This window comes from Cupressus sempervirens, chromosome 8, assembly GCF_028749045.1.
Source record: "Cupressus sempervirens isolate cs-2001-9-10 chromosome 8, ASM2874904v1, whole genome shotgun sequence".
NCBI classification, from domain to species: Eukaryota; Viridiplantae; Streptophyta; class Pinopsida; order Cupressales; family Cupressaceae; genus Cupressus; species Cupressus sempervirens.
The window spans coordinates 45,970,973-45,985,594 of record NC_143125.1 but is presented as its reverse complement, the minus strand read 5'-3'; the positions used below and the strand labels follow the sequence as shown (position 1 = coordinate 45,985,594).

The 14,622-nt window shown below is 34.9% G+C and overlaps 1 protein-coding gene across 2 annotated transcripts in view; it reads right to left on the bottom strand.

Moving 5' to 3' along the window:
- The window catches only part of LOC149541530 (D-xylose-proton symporter-like 3, chloroplastic), a 222,124-nt gene that overhangs the window by 136,242 nt on the left and 71,260 nt on the right, over positions 1–14,622 (bottom strand). For both annotated transcript variants that reach the window (XM_089796756.1, XM_089796757.1), the window contains 3 exons: positions 4,044–4,103; positions 3,832–3,898; positions 3,545–3,669 (listed from right to left, as the gene is read on the bottom strand). In XM_089796756.1, the coding sequence (XP_089652882.1) occupies positions 3,545–3,669; positions 3,832–3,898; positions 4,044–4,103 (252 nt within the window). The remainder of the gene's footprint in view (positions 1–3,544; positions 3,670–3,831; positions 3,899–4,043; positions 4,104–14,622) is intronic.

The following is a 14,622-nucleotide window of genomic DNA, read 5'->3' as shown; positions in this document are numbered from 1 at the left end:
ATACATCCACATTAGGTGGAAAGTCCTCGAACAATGCGAGAGGATAAGTATGACTTAAGAGAGAACAAACTCCCGTATTGTCAACAACTTATAACGAACTCCTAAGCTACAACTAATTAATGAAATGCATTTACCTAAGTAAGCTTAAGTAAATAGAATAAATAATTAGCAAATTAATTATTTACTCTAACAGAAATTATGGCAAGGCTTTATGATGCCATTAGCAAATATGAGCCGGATCAAAACACTGCAGCTTTGACCAAGGACCAATGTTGGAAATACAAGAAAGCAGAAGGGATGTTTGGAATGCAAGCAGCACAATATGACATGGCACGAGCTAAGGTAACTGGGTATAGATGGTGGATGAGCTATGGGGCACAAACTCCTAAACTACAATACTTTGCTATTAGAGTATTGAGTCAAGGAGCAAGTTCATCAGCATGTGAGAGGTACTAGAGTTGTTTTGACCACATTCATTCTAAAAAGAGGAACAAGCTGCTGTCTAGAAAGTTGGGAGATCTTGTCTATGTTCACAGCAATTTGAAATTGCCCATGAACCAATCAGCAAAGGACTCCGCATCTTCCTCACAAAAGGGAATTTCAGAAGACATGGCAACTGGACCTCTAGAGGAACCAAACTTCTTGGATGATGAGCTAAGTAGTGACACTGATGATGATTCTAGAGCAGATCAGCCAAGTGCTCTCGATAACCTAGATCTTTTTTGAAGTTTAATAGTATTGACTTTTGACTATAATATTTTGACAAGAACTATCTTTGTACTTTTGCTAATTTTGAGATATTTGAAGTTCTAAACTTTAAAACGCTGATCTATCTTTTGGATAGTAAAAGAATTTTGTAATCATGATTTCACATGTTTCTTATGGGTTATATCTTATAAATGTGATATCTTTTGTTGTAATGATTTCAAATTTATTTTGTAATCTCAAACTATTCTGATTATATATTGGATATATTGTTAGAAATGAAGAGACGTTTTCTATTGCAGTTATGAATTGAAAAGTTCCTTGCATTAAACTCAAACATATAATAATAATAATGATAAACAACATATTTTCTTGAGAATCACATGACGCGAATTTAATGTCGAATTTTTTTTCGAGTTTTTTGACTTGTCGAACTTCATCCTTGTCGAACTCAAACTCGAACCTTGTGACTTAGCCTATACCAACTTAGTTCAGGTAATTGAGTAGTATTTTGGGACCTCTATGCCTAAGAATGCTTAGAGATGTTTATCCAGATTTTGATACTAGATACAAGATTATTTTCTAAACTTCCCCTTGGCCTAGGAAGGACAAGACCTCCCAACCTTATTGAGATTTTTTTCCATTTTTTATTTCTTTGCGATCGAACTCCTCTTTTCCTGCTCTTCTTCCTTTCTAATTCAAATGAACTCTCCTCCATTTTATATCTTAATATGAAGGAGTCACATCTCTTTATTACATATCTTTTGAATTTTCATTAGATTTAGTAATTTATGTTATTCTATATTATATTGTATATTAACTTATTTATTTTATGTTTATTATCATTTATTAATAAATCCTATTTAGAAAGGTAATATACTTTCTACAATATTATCTCTTCTATTTAATTTTACTTATTTAGTCATTCATTCTAATTTTATTGTTATTTAATTATTTTAAATATTGTTTATTGATAATAGATCATATATGTTATTATTTATACTATAGTATAATATTTTATTATTATTTCTTATTCTTATATTTTAATATTAATTATAATATATGATTTTTTATTATTATTTGTTTACTAATATTGTATTATCTATAATTATTATTAAAATTCTATCTTAAAACGAGAACATGACAATCTCTTAATCTCATAAAAAATCAGATCCTCCTAAAAATAAGGTACTACCTCAAACTATTTAGAATGAATTGTAAAAATCCCTTCTAAGCTCCACAACCCCTAGTTAGGTCCCATAACTACCTTACTAACTGACGAGAATCCCTAATCATAGGCCAACCTCTATTGTCGTCTAAACTACCCAATGAAGGGACATTACAAGTTACAATGCAATTTCTAATTTTGGAGAATATTTAAATTTTTCAAACAGTCAAATTTCAATAATCTACAGTTTTTAGTGTACTCTCATTGCGTGTTTAGTTATGACAATTAAACAATAGCAACAGAGCAACATCAAACCTACAGTCTACCTTCCTTCATCTTCCAAAGCCATATTTCATTCTAAGCAGTTGAATCTTGTTTATTTATGTTATTTGGTTCAGTTTTAGGCTTTTGCAGTAGTCTAAATTTATGACCAGCACTTTATATTAGCTTATATCACAGCCATACATCTTGCATGATGTTTGTGATGCTATGATATTTTGTAATACCCTGGATGGTTGCACTGCCAATGGTTTACCCTCCGAGTAAGTGGAAGTATTGCATTATCTCACCCACTAAATAAGTGGAAGTGCTAAATTTGCTCATTCCAATCAATAAGAAAAATTGCTTTGGCCACTGTAATTGCACTCAAAATTGTTTAATTGGTAGTGCATGTGCCTATTGTAACTCCACACTTTGCATAACTCCATTGAAGAAATAAGGATGATCGGCTTGCCACCTAGTGTGTTTCCTTCTAAGTTGCTAACTCTAGATAGTTATGTGGACACATACACCATGATCTCATCTTGCACAACTTAGGAACTAACTGATCTCAAAGTGTTAAAGACAATTGCATTGCATCTTATTTTCAGTTGGAAATTTTCCAAAAAACAAAAGGGGTTTCTATCTCATATAATTAACACTTCTTGCTTTAATTGAGAGCCTTATCAATTATATGAGGACAAAATCCAGATGGGGTGTCTTGGATCTGGACGTTTCTTGCAAAACCAACATTATTTCTCTCTATTCATTTTGGCATTTAATATGCTGAACATATTTTTATTCAAATTGTTTCATAGTTAATCAACTTTTTCATATTTTAATGATAAGTTGTTTCCCCGAATCCAGAATAAGGCAGTAAGATCACTAGTACATTAACTAATACTCAAAAGATTGTTTTAATCCCACATCGTAGTTTGATGAAATCCACTTTCAGCAAATCAACAAACTCAAATGTACTAGAACATATAGTAGTGACTTAGCAAGTGCATTTTCAAAGGAAGACAAATGAGTCTGTTTTCCAAATATTCATCCTAGATAATTACCACCATAGTTATTATTTCATAGAAACCACAGATAAAGAGTCCCTAAAATACCAGTGAATATCCTATAACAATGAACCCTCTCATCGCAATAAGTTATGCTTCTGGATAATGATGCAAAAAACAAGGTTATCTTTCATTCTCTTAAGCAAGAGGTTAGCATGCATAGCCACAATGTCATATTGATTTGCATTCATTCAACCCCTTGCTCAAATTTTCTTAGATTGTTTAATTTATGTCATTATAAACTGATTCTATGTGGTCTTCGAGTTTTTTTCTGAATTCCTCTTAGGTAGAACTTGAGTGGCTGTGTGTGTATGACTATGAGAGAGAGAGGGGGAGAGAGAGATACCAATCCTATTCCAAAGCCAAAAACAAACCGTCCAATTATAACCACAATAAGATCTGGTGCCAATGCTGTAATCAAAGCTCCAATTGTATATAGCATAGCTGCAACAATTAATTCCCTCCGTCTTCCTTCAACAAGAGATTTGTCAAGCAAAAAAATATGTCAAATTCTCAGAAAAATTGATGCCATTATGCATATATGCTATAATAAGCCACAAATCATCACGACAGAGGTTGAAGAAATCTAGACATATGAAAGAAATATATAATGAATAGGAATTAATAGAAGACCTAAAATGTCTGCAACATTGAATGCAATAATAGAGCCAATTAGAGCACCAAAAAGGGAGCCGCTCACCTGCAAATAATAGAAATGAATTTTGATATCAATAAGATCGAGGAACTCAAACAATTTAAGAGAGCAAGGCTATCTTCGAAAACTATTAAAAACTAGTCCATTTTATCATCTTCAGGAAATATTTTGGGAAAATTTTCAATCTCACCACAAGACCATCTTCAATAGATGACAGGCTGTACCAACTTGTCCCACTGTATTCAGCTGACTGCAAAATTTAGAATAAATTTACTTGAATATATAAGAATTCAGATGAATAAACCTAGACACTACTTGCCAAACTATGAAAGTAAATCAAAATTATTTAGGAAACAAATTTCCTACATATTTTTTATATGAAGTGATTATTTGTGTACTCGTTATCTATGACGTATAAAAATACAAATATATCAGTGAAAGATATGAATACAAGTGACATCAACAAAAATAATTTATGGTTGTCCTTACATTATGCTCTTTGTGTTATAAAACTTTAAAATGTCATCACTGCCGTCACTGCTTTATACAAGTTCATGGTTATAAATTCATTTGTTCTAGAAGGATAAAGTCATAGACATTATATTGCCACGAAGAGAAGGTTACAAACATTATATTTCTAATACAGCAAAAGGCTGACAGAAAAAGATAAGCAGATGATGATGGTGGGATATATCATTAGATGTTACCCCAGATCTCATTCTGCAAAAGCAATAAAACCTACCTGACACTATTAATGTCAACTCTATGATTTATCCTAGCGCAAGTGGATACTCTATTGATGGTATTTACAACAGTAGTATGCACCTCGCCTATAAAACCTCTTGTTTTCTAACATGCAACAGCAATACCATGGAATCCAAGGGGATGAGCTCAAACTAGTTAAACTATTGGGTTGTCATGGTGAAGACCAATGTTAAAATCCCCAAAAGTTCTATCTAATGTGGAAGTCCAAGTAATGACTCTTGATCTTCCATTGTTGGCCTTTAAAGTTAATAATTAAGTTGGTATATGATGTAAAAAGAGCTTAGGAGTGCTATTGCTTTTGAGGAGCAAATGTTTTAGCCTCCTCTGGCCTTAATTTCACCAAGCTTTTGTAAACTATCTTCAAAATATTCAAAAGACAGCAGCAATGTCACAGAATGTACAGCTGATATGATATGATGAAGCATCCAATACTATTTTAAATTTGAAAATAAGGCTCGGGAGAGACTAAATGGAATTATTAGGAATTCCATACATGAAATAAGATGGGATAGTTTATTCCATTATGAATTGTCACGGTAGGATTGTCATGATTAGAAGTTAGCATGCAGTGGAACTTTCAAAGCAGATCCTCTGGCAGTTGCAGCTGTAACACTTTCTGCTTGATTGGCTTGCATTTGGGGTTAAGGGTCATGACATGCTTGCTCAACATAAGAGTTACACACATTTGTTTCTCTATTTTATTGTGAAGATTCTTGACAATACATGTGATTCCAAATATATCATGTAAAGGTTTCTTGACACAATTAGAATTGATGACAGAACAACAACTAAAATTCTGATTTCCTGGAGGCATAGTACAGTGGGTCAAGTTTTTGACATTCCTCACACAAGCATTCTAAGGGAAAAAGTCAAAGCCCCAAGGAAGAGTGGTACAAAGTTTGGGAGACTCCTCATACCCCTTGTCTGCAATGTTCAATCAATTAGTTGGAGGATCAAATCTATCAAGAGTAGAATCTGAAACAGGCCCAACCTTGGCACTGATTTGAACTAATTCAAGGACCAAAAGATCCGGATTCAAGTGGTACAAGAGACAAAACAATCTTGTGCAATAGTAAAGTGGAAAGATAGTAAAACAACAGATAATTGAATATGCAGGCAGAAGAATTCAACAAGAATCTGCTACCTCCATTCAATAGAAAATGAATGAGCGAAACGGTATTACCTCCATTCAATAGAAAATGAATGAGGGAAACGTATTAAAGCAGCAAGGCTAGGATGAAAATTCGTGTGACTTGTAAGGGGCAAAACAAATCAAAAATGGTTTGTGTTCAAGTATAGAGTTGTCCAACTCACTTCTTGGATAATTGAATCCATATGTATGCAATATTGTTACAAAATTGATTTAAAGATAGAATGGTTTACGTGCCAAATAGCTTGACCTTCCAACTGCTTGGCAGTTGAGCTTCCCTGACTATTGGGGGTCTGCTCTCATGGCCAAAATAGTTTTGTGCAAGACACTAGATGTGAAGGGTTATTGTTATGTAATGTTCACGGGTGACATGCAAAGTGATGCTGATTGTGCAGTGGCATGTAGTGGCATGCAATGACAAAGTTATTTGCACAGTGGCACACGATGATGAACTGACCTACATCCGTCGAGAATGAACATTAATGTAGTTGGGGGTTGAAGCATGTGTAGGTTCCCTAAGGCTTGCACAACGCACACTAATCACCAAAACGACTTGTTAAGATTCGTTTGTGGAAAGGAAACACTTGAAAGGGGAGTCCTTCGGTCATTTTCGTCCAGCTTAAAACAACCTAGAAAAGAAATGTTTCTCCAAAAAGCAAAACCAAAAGAACTATTGGCATAACTAACTTGTACCTCGAAGACTGACTAGTAGACCAACCGATGGACTCATTTATTAAAGATGTTGTCATTGATGTCAAAGCACAAGAAAGAATTAAGACCAGTAACGAGCATCAGCCGACAAGGCACATTGATCTAGGATGTGTGACTCTAGTTCACAAAGGTGATCAAAAAAAGATGAAGTGCAAACCCAACAGAGGCGATGACAGAGGAGATCCACTTACATGAAAGTATGCTAAGTAAAGGCAGAATGCATAAAAGGATGCCAAGCAAAAAGGAAACCAGATCGACCAATGATCATACAGGATGGTCTGTTCAAGTCAACAAGGAAAGCATGAAGCGGGTACTCGCGACTGCAACATCACAAAGTAGATAGAAGTGCACTCATCGTTGCATTTAATGGTGTTGGCTCAACATATCAAGGAATAGTCAAAAGAATTCAAATTTGAACTCTTTCCAACAAGAGCAAGTCATCAATAACACAAGCCACTCGTGACTCATGTACGAACACGCTACATCTGAAAAGAGCAGTGAACTACTGCAACAGGAAGTTGAGCTAGAAGTAGGGGTGATGATTAAAATTTTGAAATTTGCAAACCAAGCTTTCAAAGCCAAGAGAAAAGTGATTATAAAAGAGCATCGAATCAATAGAGAAAAGGTTAGATTGTTGATTGGTTAGCTAGAGAGCCAAGAGACTCAAGCTAAGCATAATCGCAAAGTGTGAAGAAAGTGACAAAGAGAAGTCACAACTAATAAGTGTTGGTTAACAGATTGTTCTCCTTACATCTTTTCTTGCTTTCACTCTTTGTGTCCAAATAACAGAAAAAAATGTTACAACAATTGGGAAGTTGTGTATGCTACTAAAACTTCCTTATGAATTTTAATGGTACATCTCCCTTGTAATGGAAAAATGTGCAACGAATATGTTTGTATTTCCTAACTTATAGGTGTATGCACTTAAACCAAGAGTAGAAGAGGCAATTACCAAGTCTCACATATCAATGAAGGACTCTGGCATAAAATTTGTTCACAACTAATATCACCCTACTCACAACATTAATATGATAACTTTTTAAGCTTCCTTCTTTCGTACTCCTACATGCAACTAACAACACTCCTATATGAAAAACTCACAAACCACCACTTAGCTAAGTTTAAGAATGCAAAGAAGCAGTGAAAGTAAATGAAACAAAACCATGGTAATTCTCAGATTACTTATTGATCATTAAACTTTAGAAAGTTTCTACTATGCTAAAATCTAACAACCATCCAATCCCATTAACATTACATTCATCACATAAAAGAAGAAATGACAAATAACAGATGACCAAAAAATCTTGACAGGATTCTTGAGACTCATTTAATTGTCTCAGCAACTAGGGGAGAATGCACACCAAAATTTGTTGATCCCTTCCATTAATTTTCAAAGTAGTACATATAGGCCTTTACGAAAATTACACTTTTTGAGGAAGCAAAAGGAGAAGGCAAATGACACTTGTCATCTTTAAACAAAGCAATTATTACAAAGAACTAGGAAGCCAAAGCATTTACATTTCCTTCATTAGCCTTCTAAGCATTTTCTTGGCTTGACTGATGAGCTTTCATAGCTCCAAGGATAACTGCCAGGTTGTCTCCGTCAAGGTTCACCACATTGCCCAAGTGAATCATCCAGTACTAATGGTCTCCTGCCAATTTCTCAATCACATTAGATCGTGATTGTATCTTCTCTAAAGCCTTAGCCAACATTCCATTCAAAGCGGTGAACTTGTGTAGTAAGGAAACTTGAAAATTCGAAGGATGTATCGATTCATTAATGAAGGTCTAGTACAACATCTTCATATGTTCAATATGGATGACCTCTCCACTCTTACTCATATGAGATTCCGTGTGTAGACCACTAAGAAACTTAAAGATTGTTTCCTCCTTTTTTCATGGACTCATACTTTCCTCAAGTGTTTATTAGCCCTGATTATGTTTTCTTTTTGAAGTTGAGTGACTGCATCCAATGTGTCAAAGCCTCCTTGTCAATCTTCAATACTCCTAGGTTAATTCCATTCAGAACTTTCAAGCTTACGACTTCCTATAGTAATGACATAGCTTATACTTATTAGCATCTTCTTTCAAGGCTTCGAGGTCAATAAAAATAACCTCTCCTAACTTCGGAACGTCTTTATCAAGATTTTTGAGCTCCTCAATTATTTGTATCCCTCTCACTTTCATGTCCTCTAACCATCCTTGCCCAATCTGACCAAAATCCCTCTCTTCCTACAATCTAGCGAGCAAGGCCTTTTTCTCTTTCGTCGATTGGGTTGAATGATTTAGGGGCTGAGGAATCTCCTAGTAGAATAGTGGTGCTAGCAATTGCCTAATATAATCGAACAATTCCTGATTGGACACCTTCAAACGAGCCTTTGATGACTTCAGCTCTTCCTCCACTTGTTGATTAGCGAATTTCAACATTCTCACCATGGTGTCATGCCTTAGAGGCCTAATAGCATAGGTTTGGATATTAAAATTTGCTGGGGAAAGGCCTGTTATGTTTCCTTCACCCTGAGCCTGAGCTATCTCCATGATAACATTTCCTGTGTTGACATCTCTTCCTAGCCCGGCCAGGGTACAAGTCTTCTTCGTCTTCTAGGCAAGGGGAGCCAAACTCGTTGCTTGCGTAATTAGATCTTTAAGAGAGGAGCTCTCTTCTACTTTTCTCCTCTTTTTCTTCAGAGTGTTCTCCAACCATGACTTGACACTCAACATTTAGTGAGGATTGCAGGGAGTCTACATCAAAAAGTTTCCTTGCCTTATGAGGAGTATGTTTCTGCTTTGAAGAAAATTAAAACAAATTGCTTTAAAAGAAGCACCACTAACAAATTGAAGTGTCTTTAGTGGTTGTTGGTCTCCATCGACTCTGTCATAAGGTTGGTTCTCTTCAAACCCATCCAAGTTAATAACTTCTACGCTCACATCTTTCTCTTTCTCCACCTCATGTTCCTTATCCTTCTCTTTTTCTTATCTTTCTATGCCTCCTCAAGAGACCCTATGTTCAGAGTAGGGTCACCTCCATAGGTGGGTTGAATCTAGACATTCTTTTTTGAAAGTTGGTCTCCTCCACTAGCGGTCTGGGAGGGTCCTAATTTGACAGAAATTGTGGGAATTGAGCTTATAGCGGCAGCAAGGGAAGCTTGCGTTGGATTGGAGACTAAGGGTGAGGCAGCTTTTCTTTTCCTTCTTGCTTGAGTCCATTCAACCTATTTATCTATCCCATTTATGACGTCACCCATCAACTCATACCCTTAATTCTATTTAGATATGTGAATGTTTGCATATGCAAACCATCATCTTCGACACCATCCACATTATACAACTTGATATGTTTTACGAGTAGCTTAGAGTAGAACCTTTCCGTACTCTCAAATTTATCCACATAATCGGCCCAACAATCCTCTAGCACAGGAACATGTCTAAAGCTTAGACCCAAATTTAAATGATCTTTAATACAATTGACTAGGTCAAATTTCAGCCTTATTACCTCATAGAATTCGAATTTGTACTTATCACCGAATGCCTTTAACATATTCTTGGCAATTAAACGAGACGCACAAGAGTAAGCCCCAATTGTGATGGGGAAAGGGATGCCTACCTTTCGCATGTCTAAAAAAATATTATTCACCACTAGAATTTGGCAACAGAGCTTGATCAAAACAATCTTGTTGTCTGGGTACCTTGGCAGCTTCCAGGGGAAAACATCAAACCCAGCTACCCTGACATATGTGAATGAGAGAAATTGAATAAAATAACTGCCTAGTTGGATCACGACACAGACAACTTTTAGAGATAGCTTCCTCTCTAAGCATTCCTGGAGTTCCCCACATAGCCTCATCGTGAAGGCATCATTTATTTTCACAACCTCTGCATAGCTATTGTGTCGCTAGAGGTAGAGTATAAGTCATACGCCTAAACATCTCCACCAAACACTTTTATATGAGAAAACTTAGGCCATAATTGAACCGTAGCTAGGGTATATATCAAGTATGAGGTGTTGTCCTAAATTTTGACATCACAAAATTGATGCAACCCTACGGAACTTTCTCATACATATTTGTAAGCATTCTCATATATTCGTAGGCATTGATGAGGCATTGTGAAAACAATTTATTATCTCTGAATTGTTCCTTGTGCAGAAGAGTTTGTGATCTTTTGAAGGTTTTCCATCGAGATTATCCCCAATTGTTTGTTGGTAAGAGTTTTTCTTCTTGCACTACAAACACTAGATTTTTGGTAAAATTTCACGCATTTTCTTTGTTTTTATGTGTTGTAAATAGCTTTTTCTTTTTTTTTTGTCTTAGGTCAATAGCCCTTGGAATTCTGCTCGAATCGAGCTAACTCAGGTCCAAATCAGACTTGTCTAGCTCAAGTTAAAAGGGAAAAAGTGGGGTTTTTCAAGTGAACTGCATATTTTTATTAAAAACCTCATAAAAGAGAGTATTGTGCTCACAATTACAAGATATAAACTTATATTTAATATTTAAAATGGTTGTTGTGGTTCATTTTAAAATTTCAACACATTGTGAGTTGATTTGACCATAGTTTTTTATATTTCATGAAATAAACCATTTCTAGACTATTTTTCATATTACTTTATTAAACACTATGGTTAAATATTAAATATAACGACATGAGACAACTTAAGTGTATAAAGTGAAATTTTTATTACACATTGCATACATCAACATGCAAATCACTATGTAAATCCACTTCCAATAAAATATAAGTCCTAGCATTAATTTAAAAGTACTTTTTCAAAGCAATGACATTTTTTAAATGTGTTAAGTGGGTATTTTAATATGCATTTCAATATTTAAAACTTATTAAACCAATGTAAGTGGCAAAATCTAACCCATTTACATATGTTTTTGCATGTATAAGTTTATTTTTATATATAATAATGCATTTCAATGGGATTTTCTAGCCCATTACATATACATTTTTAAAATTGCTACATAATAGAGTCTTTAAGTTAAAATACATATTTTAATAACATGTAAATCCACTAGGTGGCGATTTTGGACCCGATTGCATGTGTATGTAATATTTAAAAGCCCATTTCACTTAGCCTAAGCAAAAGTGACTTTTTTAGCCCAACAACATGCATTTTTAAATGTATTTTCATGTTTTAAAACCCCACAAGGCAAAGTGGTGATTTTTTGCCCAATTGCATGTATTTCAAAAACATGTAAATGGTCTCCAAAAGTGTGTTTCGCACTAAGTCTTTAATGAAAAATACAAAATGATAGTTTTGGAGCACATTCCATGCATTATAATATATGAATTTGCACAAGGAAATCCCATTTTTTAACTCGCAACTTGCATTTGGAGGGCTTATGGGCACATTTTTCACATGCAAATGCAACCACAAAGTGTGTTTCCACTTCATAACATGAGAGTTTTGATCAAACAAACAAAAGTGGTGATTTTTAGCCCAAAACCACATTTTTGGCTCTTAAAACTCCACTTTTTTTAGCGTTTTTGATGATCTAAGGGTCATTTTTGCCTAAATTCACCCAAAGTGAAATAACACATTGGGCTACCCAAAAATGGAATTTGTTGAGTGTTTCCTTCATTTCTCAACCTATCTAAGGCACGCTTTTGCTAAAAAAATGCCCTAGCTTTGAGCAATTTGCACCATTAAAACAAGTGATTGGATCAAGGTAAGTTTGAAAGCATTTCCTATCCTTACTATCTTGCATTCAAGTCTTCTAAATCATTTGATATGCTTTGGACCTCATTTTTTAATGCATTTGCATATGGCATTGATTTTGTTAAAGTTTGTTCCAAATTTTGGGCATTTAATCTCTCTAATTATCTCCACATGTCCAAATTTGAACCATGTTGTTTGAATTTCGAAATCTATTTAAGTCTATGGCTTTGGACAAATCTAAAATCCTCAATCTCTTAGATTTATTTCAGATTTACTCAAATTTTGGATAAAAACTTGTTTTTCTCATTCTTAGTGGAGTTGAGGTAAGTTTCCTTGGTTATTTTCCTTAAGACATTTGTGTATATATATATGTGTGTGTATGTGTGTGTATTTATATATGTATATATGTGTGTATATATGTGTGTGTGTGTGTGTGTGTGTGTGTGTGTATGTTTTGTTTGTTTTTGCAAATCTTTGTCATTTCCATTTTCAGATTTGCATCTCTTTTTGTGTGCATAAAGTTGCTCCTTCCATCTTTCGTCTTCTTCTCCAAGTTGATTGTGCAAAGTTTCATTTACTTGCATGTGAAGTCAAGTGTAAAATCTCATTCTCAAAAGAAAGGCAGGCTCACTGTTTTCCTCACATGCAAATGCAAGATAAAACCTTACCAATATGCATTCCATGAACCTCTATATGGTTGCCCTATGGTTGAAGAAGAATTTCCCACATTCTTGTCAAATACAAAGTATGACTTACTCCTATTAAAACATGCAATGTTTTTATTCCATTACACTTTATTCCTCATTTGCATATTTTAAAGCTCACTGTCCACATATGCAATCCACTCCAAAAAAAAACTTGTTTTTGGCTATTTAAGCTATTTTTGAACCATTCTGAGTTTGATCCATTTGGTATTTCGCTAATCTCAATCATTACATCCATTCTCCTTATCCATACCTTGCCTAAAATCCGTGTATGACCCCTTACATGACAATGTTCATACACTATGGAGATTTCATGTGACAGTTGTGCATGCACATCATTCAGCAATGCCAATAGAAGTTACACCAGCAAAAGGGAAAGAGGCTATTGTTGGAGTGAATGACATTCTCAAGTCACTCAATCATCAACTTGAGCAGCTAGATGAAATCTCGGTGCCTAGAACAACATGATGGAGATTGATTTGGACGTCTTGTGTGAGTACGAAGTCATCACGTCTATTGAAATGTACCATGATTACACACATTTGATGACCAACAACGAGAAAGTTCTACAAGCACTTTTAAAAGATGCAAAGGCAGCAATAGCCAAAATAACTAACCAAGAAAGCATGATCAAAGAGGCATTCAAAGGGCTATAATGTGAAATCATCACTGAAGATAACAAACTGAAGTATCAAGAAGATGTTCTTAGAGAGTTCACAGAGGCCATCCACTTACAGCTTGAAGTGGATGATTTCAACATCAGTGTTGGATACATGTACAAGCTGGAAGCATTCATTGAAGAATCTGCAAAAATCAAATGGAGATTTGTAATAAAGAGATATCTGGAGCAGCAAGCATACTCATTAAGGTTACAATGATCTTGCAACACACCGGTGAACTAGATGGTACAGTTGTACGCAAGACCCTGTGAAAGTTTCGAGAGTTGGTTGATATGACGTGAATACTTCAAATCAGATTTTTATATGCTTTAAGTACAATAGCAATAGGAAAGTTACATGTAAAAAGCATCTATGGTGTAAATACAGGATAACACGCACCTGTACAACCAGCTCATGTAGTTAAGTTGCAATCGCATTAGGCATACAACTTTGAATAAAGTCAAAGTAGTTAGTTAGAGATCAGTCAAGGTGGTTGAGGTTGTTCCACTTTTTCCTCCACCTTTCTCTCTTTTTTCTATATAAAGGAGAGAGCTCATTGTAAATAATCATCTTTTGGGCAAGGCAAGAAAATTCTGTCAATTTGTGTTATGCACTTTAAGACTTTGTGCTTGGATGTAAATCAAATTTCTTTCAATAAAAGAGCCAAGTTGCTTTCAAGTTTTGTGTTGATTCAAGTTGTTATGCGATGACATTTTCTGGATATTGATTGAGAGTTTCCAAGTCTTGATCAAGAGGGATTTGAAATTAATCGTACGGACTTGAGCTGCCTTTTGCATTCAGAGTCAATTTGAGCTTTTGAAGACTTTGTGTTGCAGGAGGACAAATTGTAATAGATAGTAGTGGCTGTAATCACTTAGGGTTGAAGACTTTGGGCTTCAATTGTAAGTGTTGTTATTGAATTTGAGGGTATCCAGTAAGAGACTTTGTGTCTTACTAGGTATTCTATTTGAATCTTCATTCGAGACAAGTGTAGGAGACTTTGAAATCTTGTTTTTGTTTCACAAAATATAAAAAGTAAATTGTTGCCCCTGGTGTTGTTCTTACGTCAATTCCAAGGTCACTAGTATTATCATCGCAATAAGGCACTTTTTGTTAAG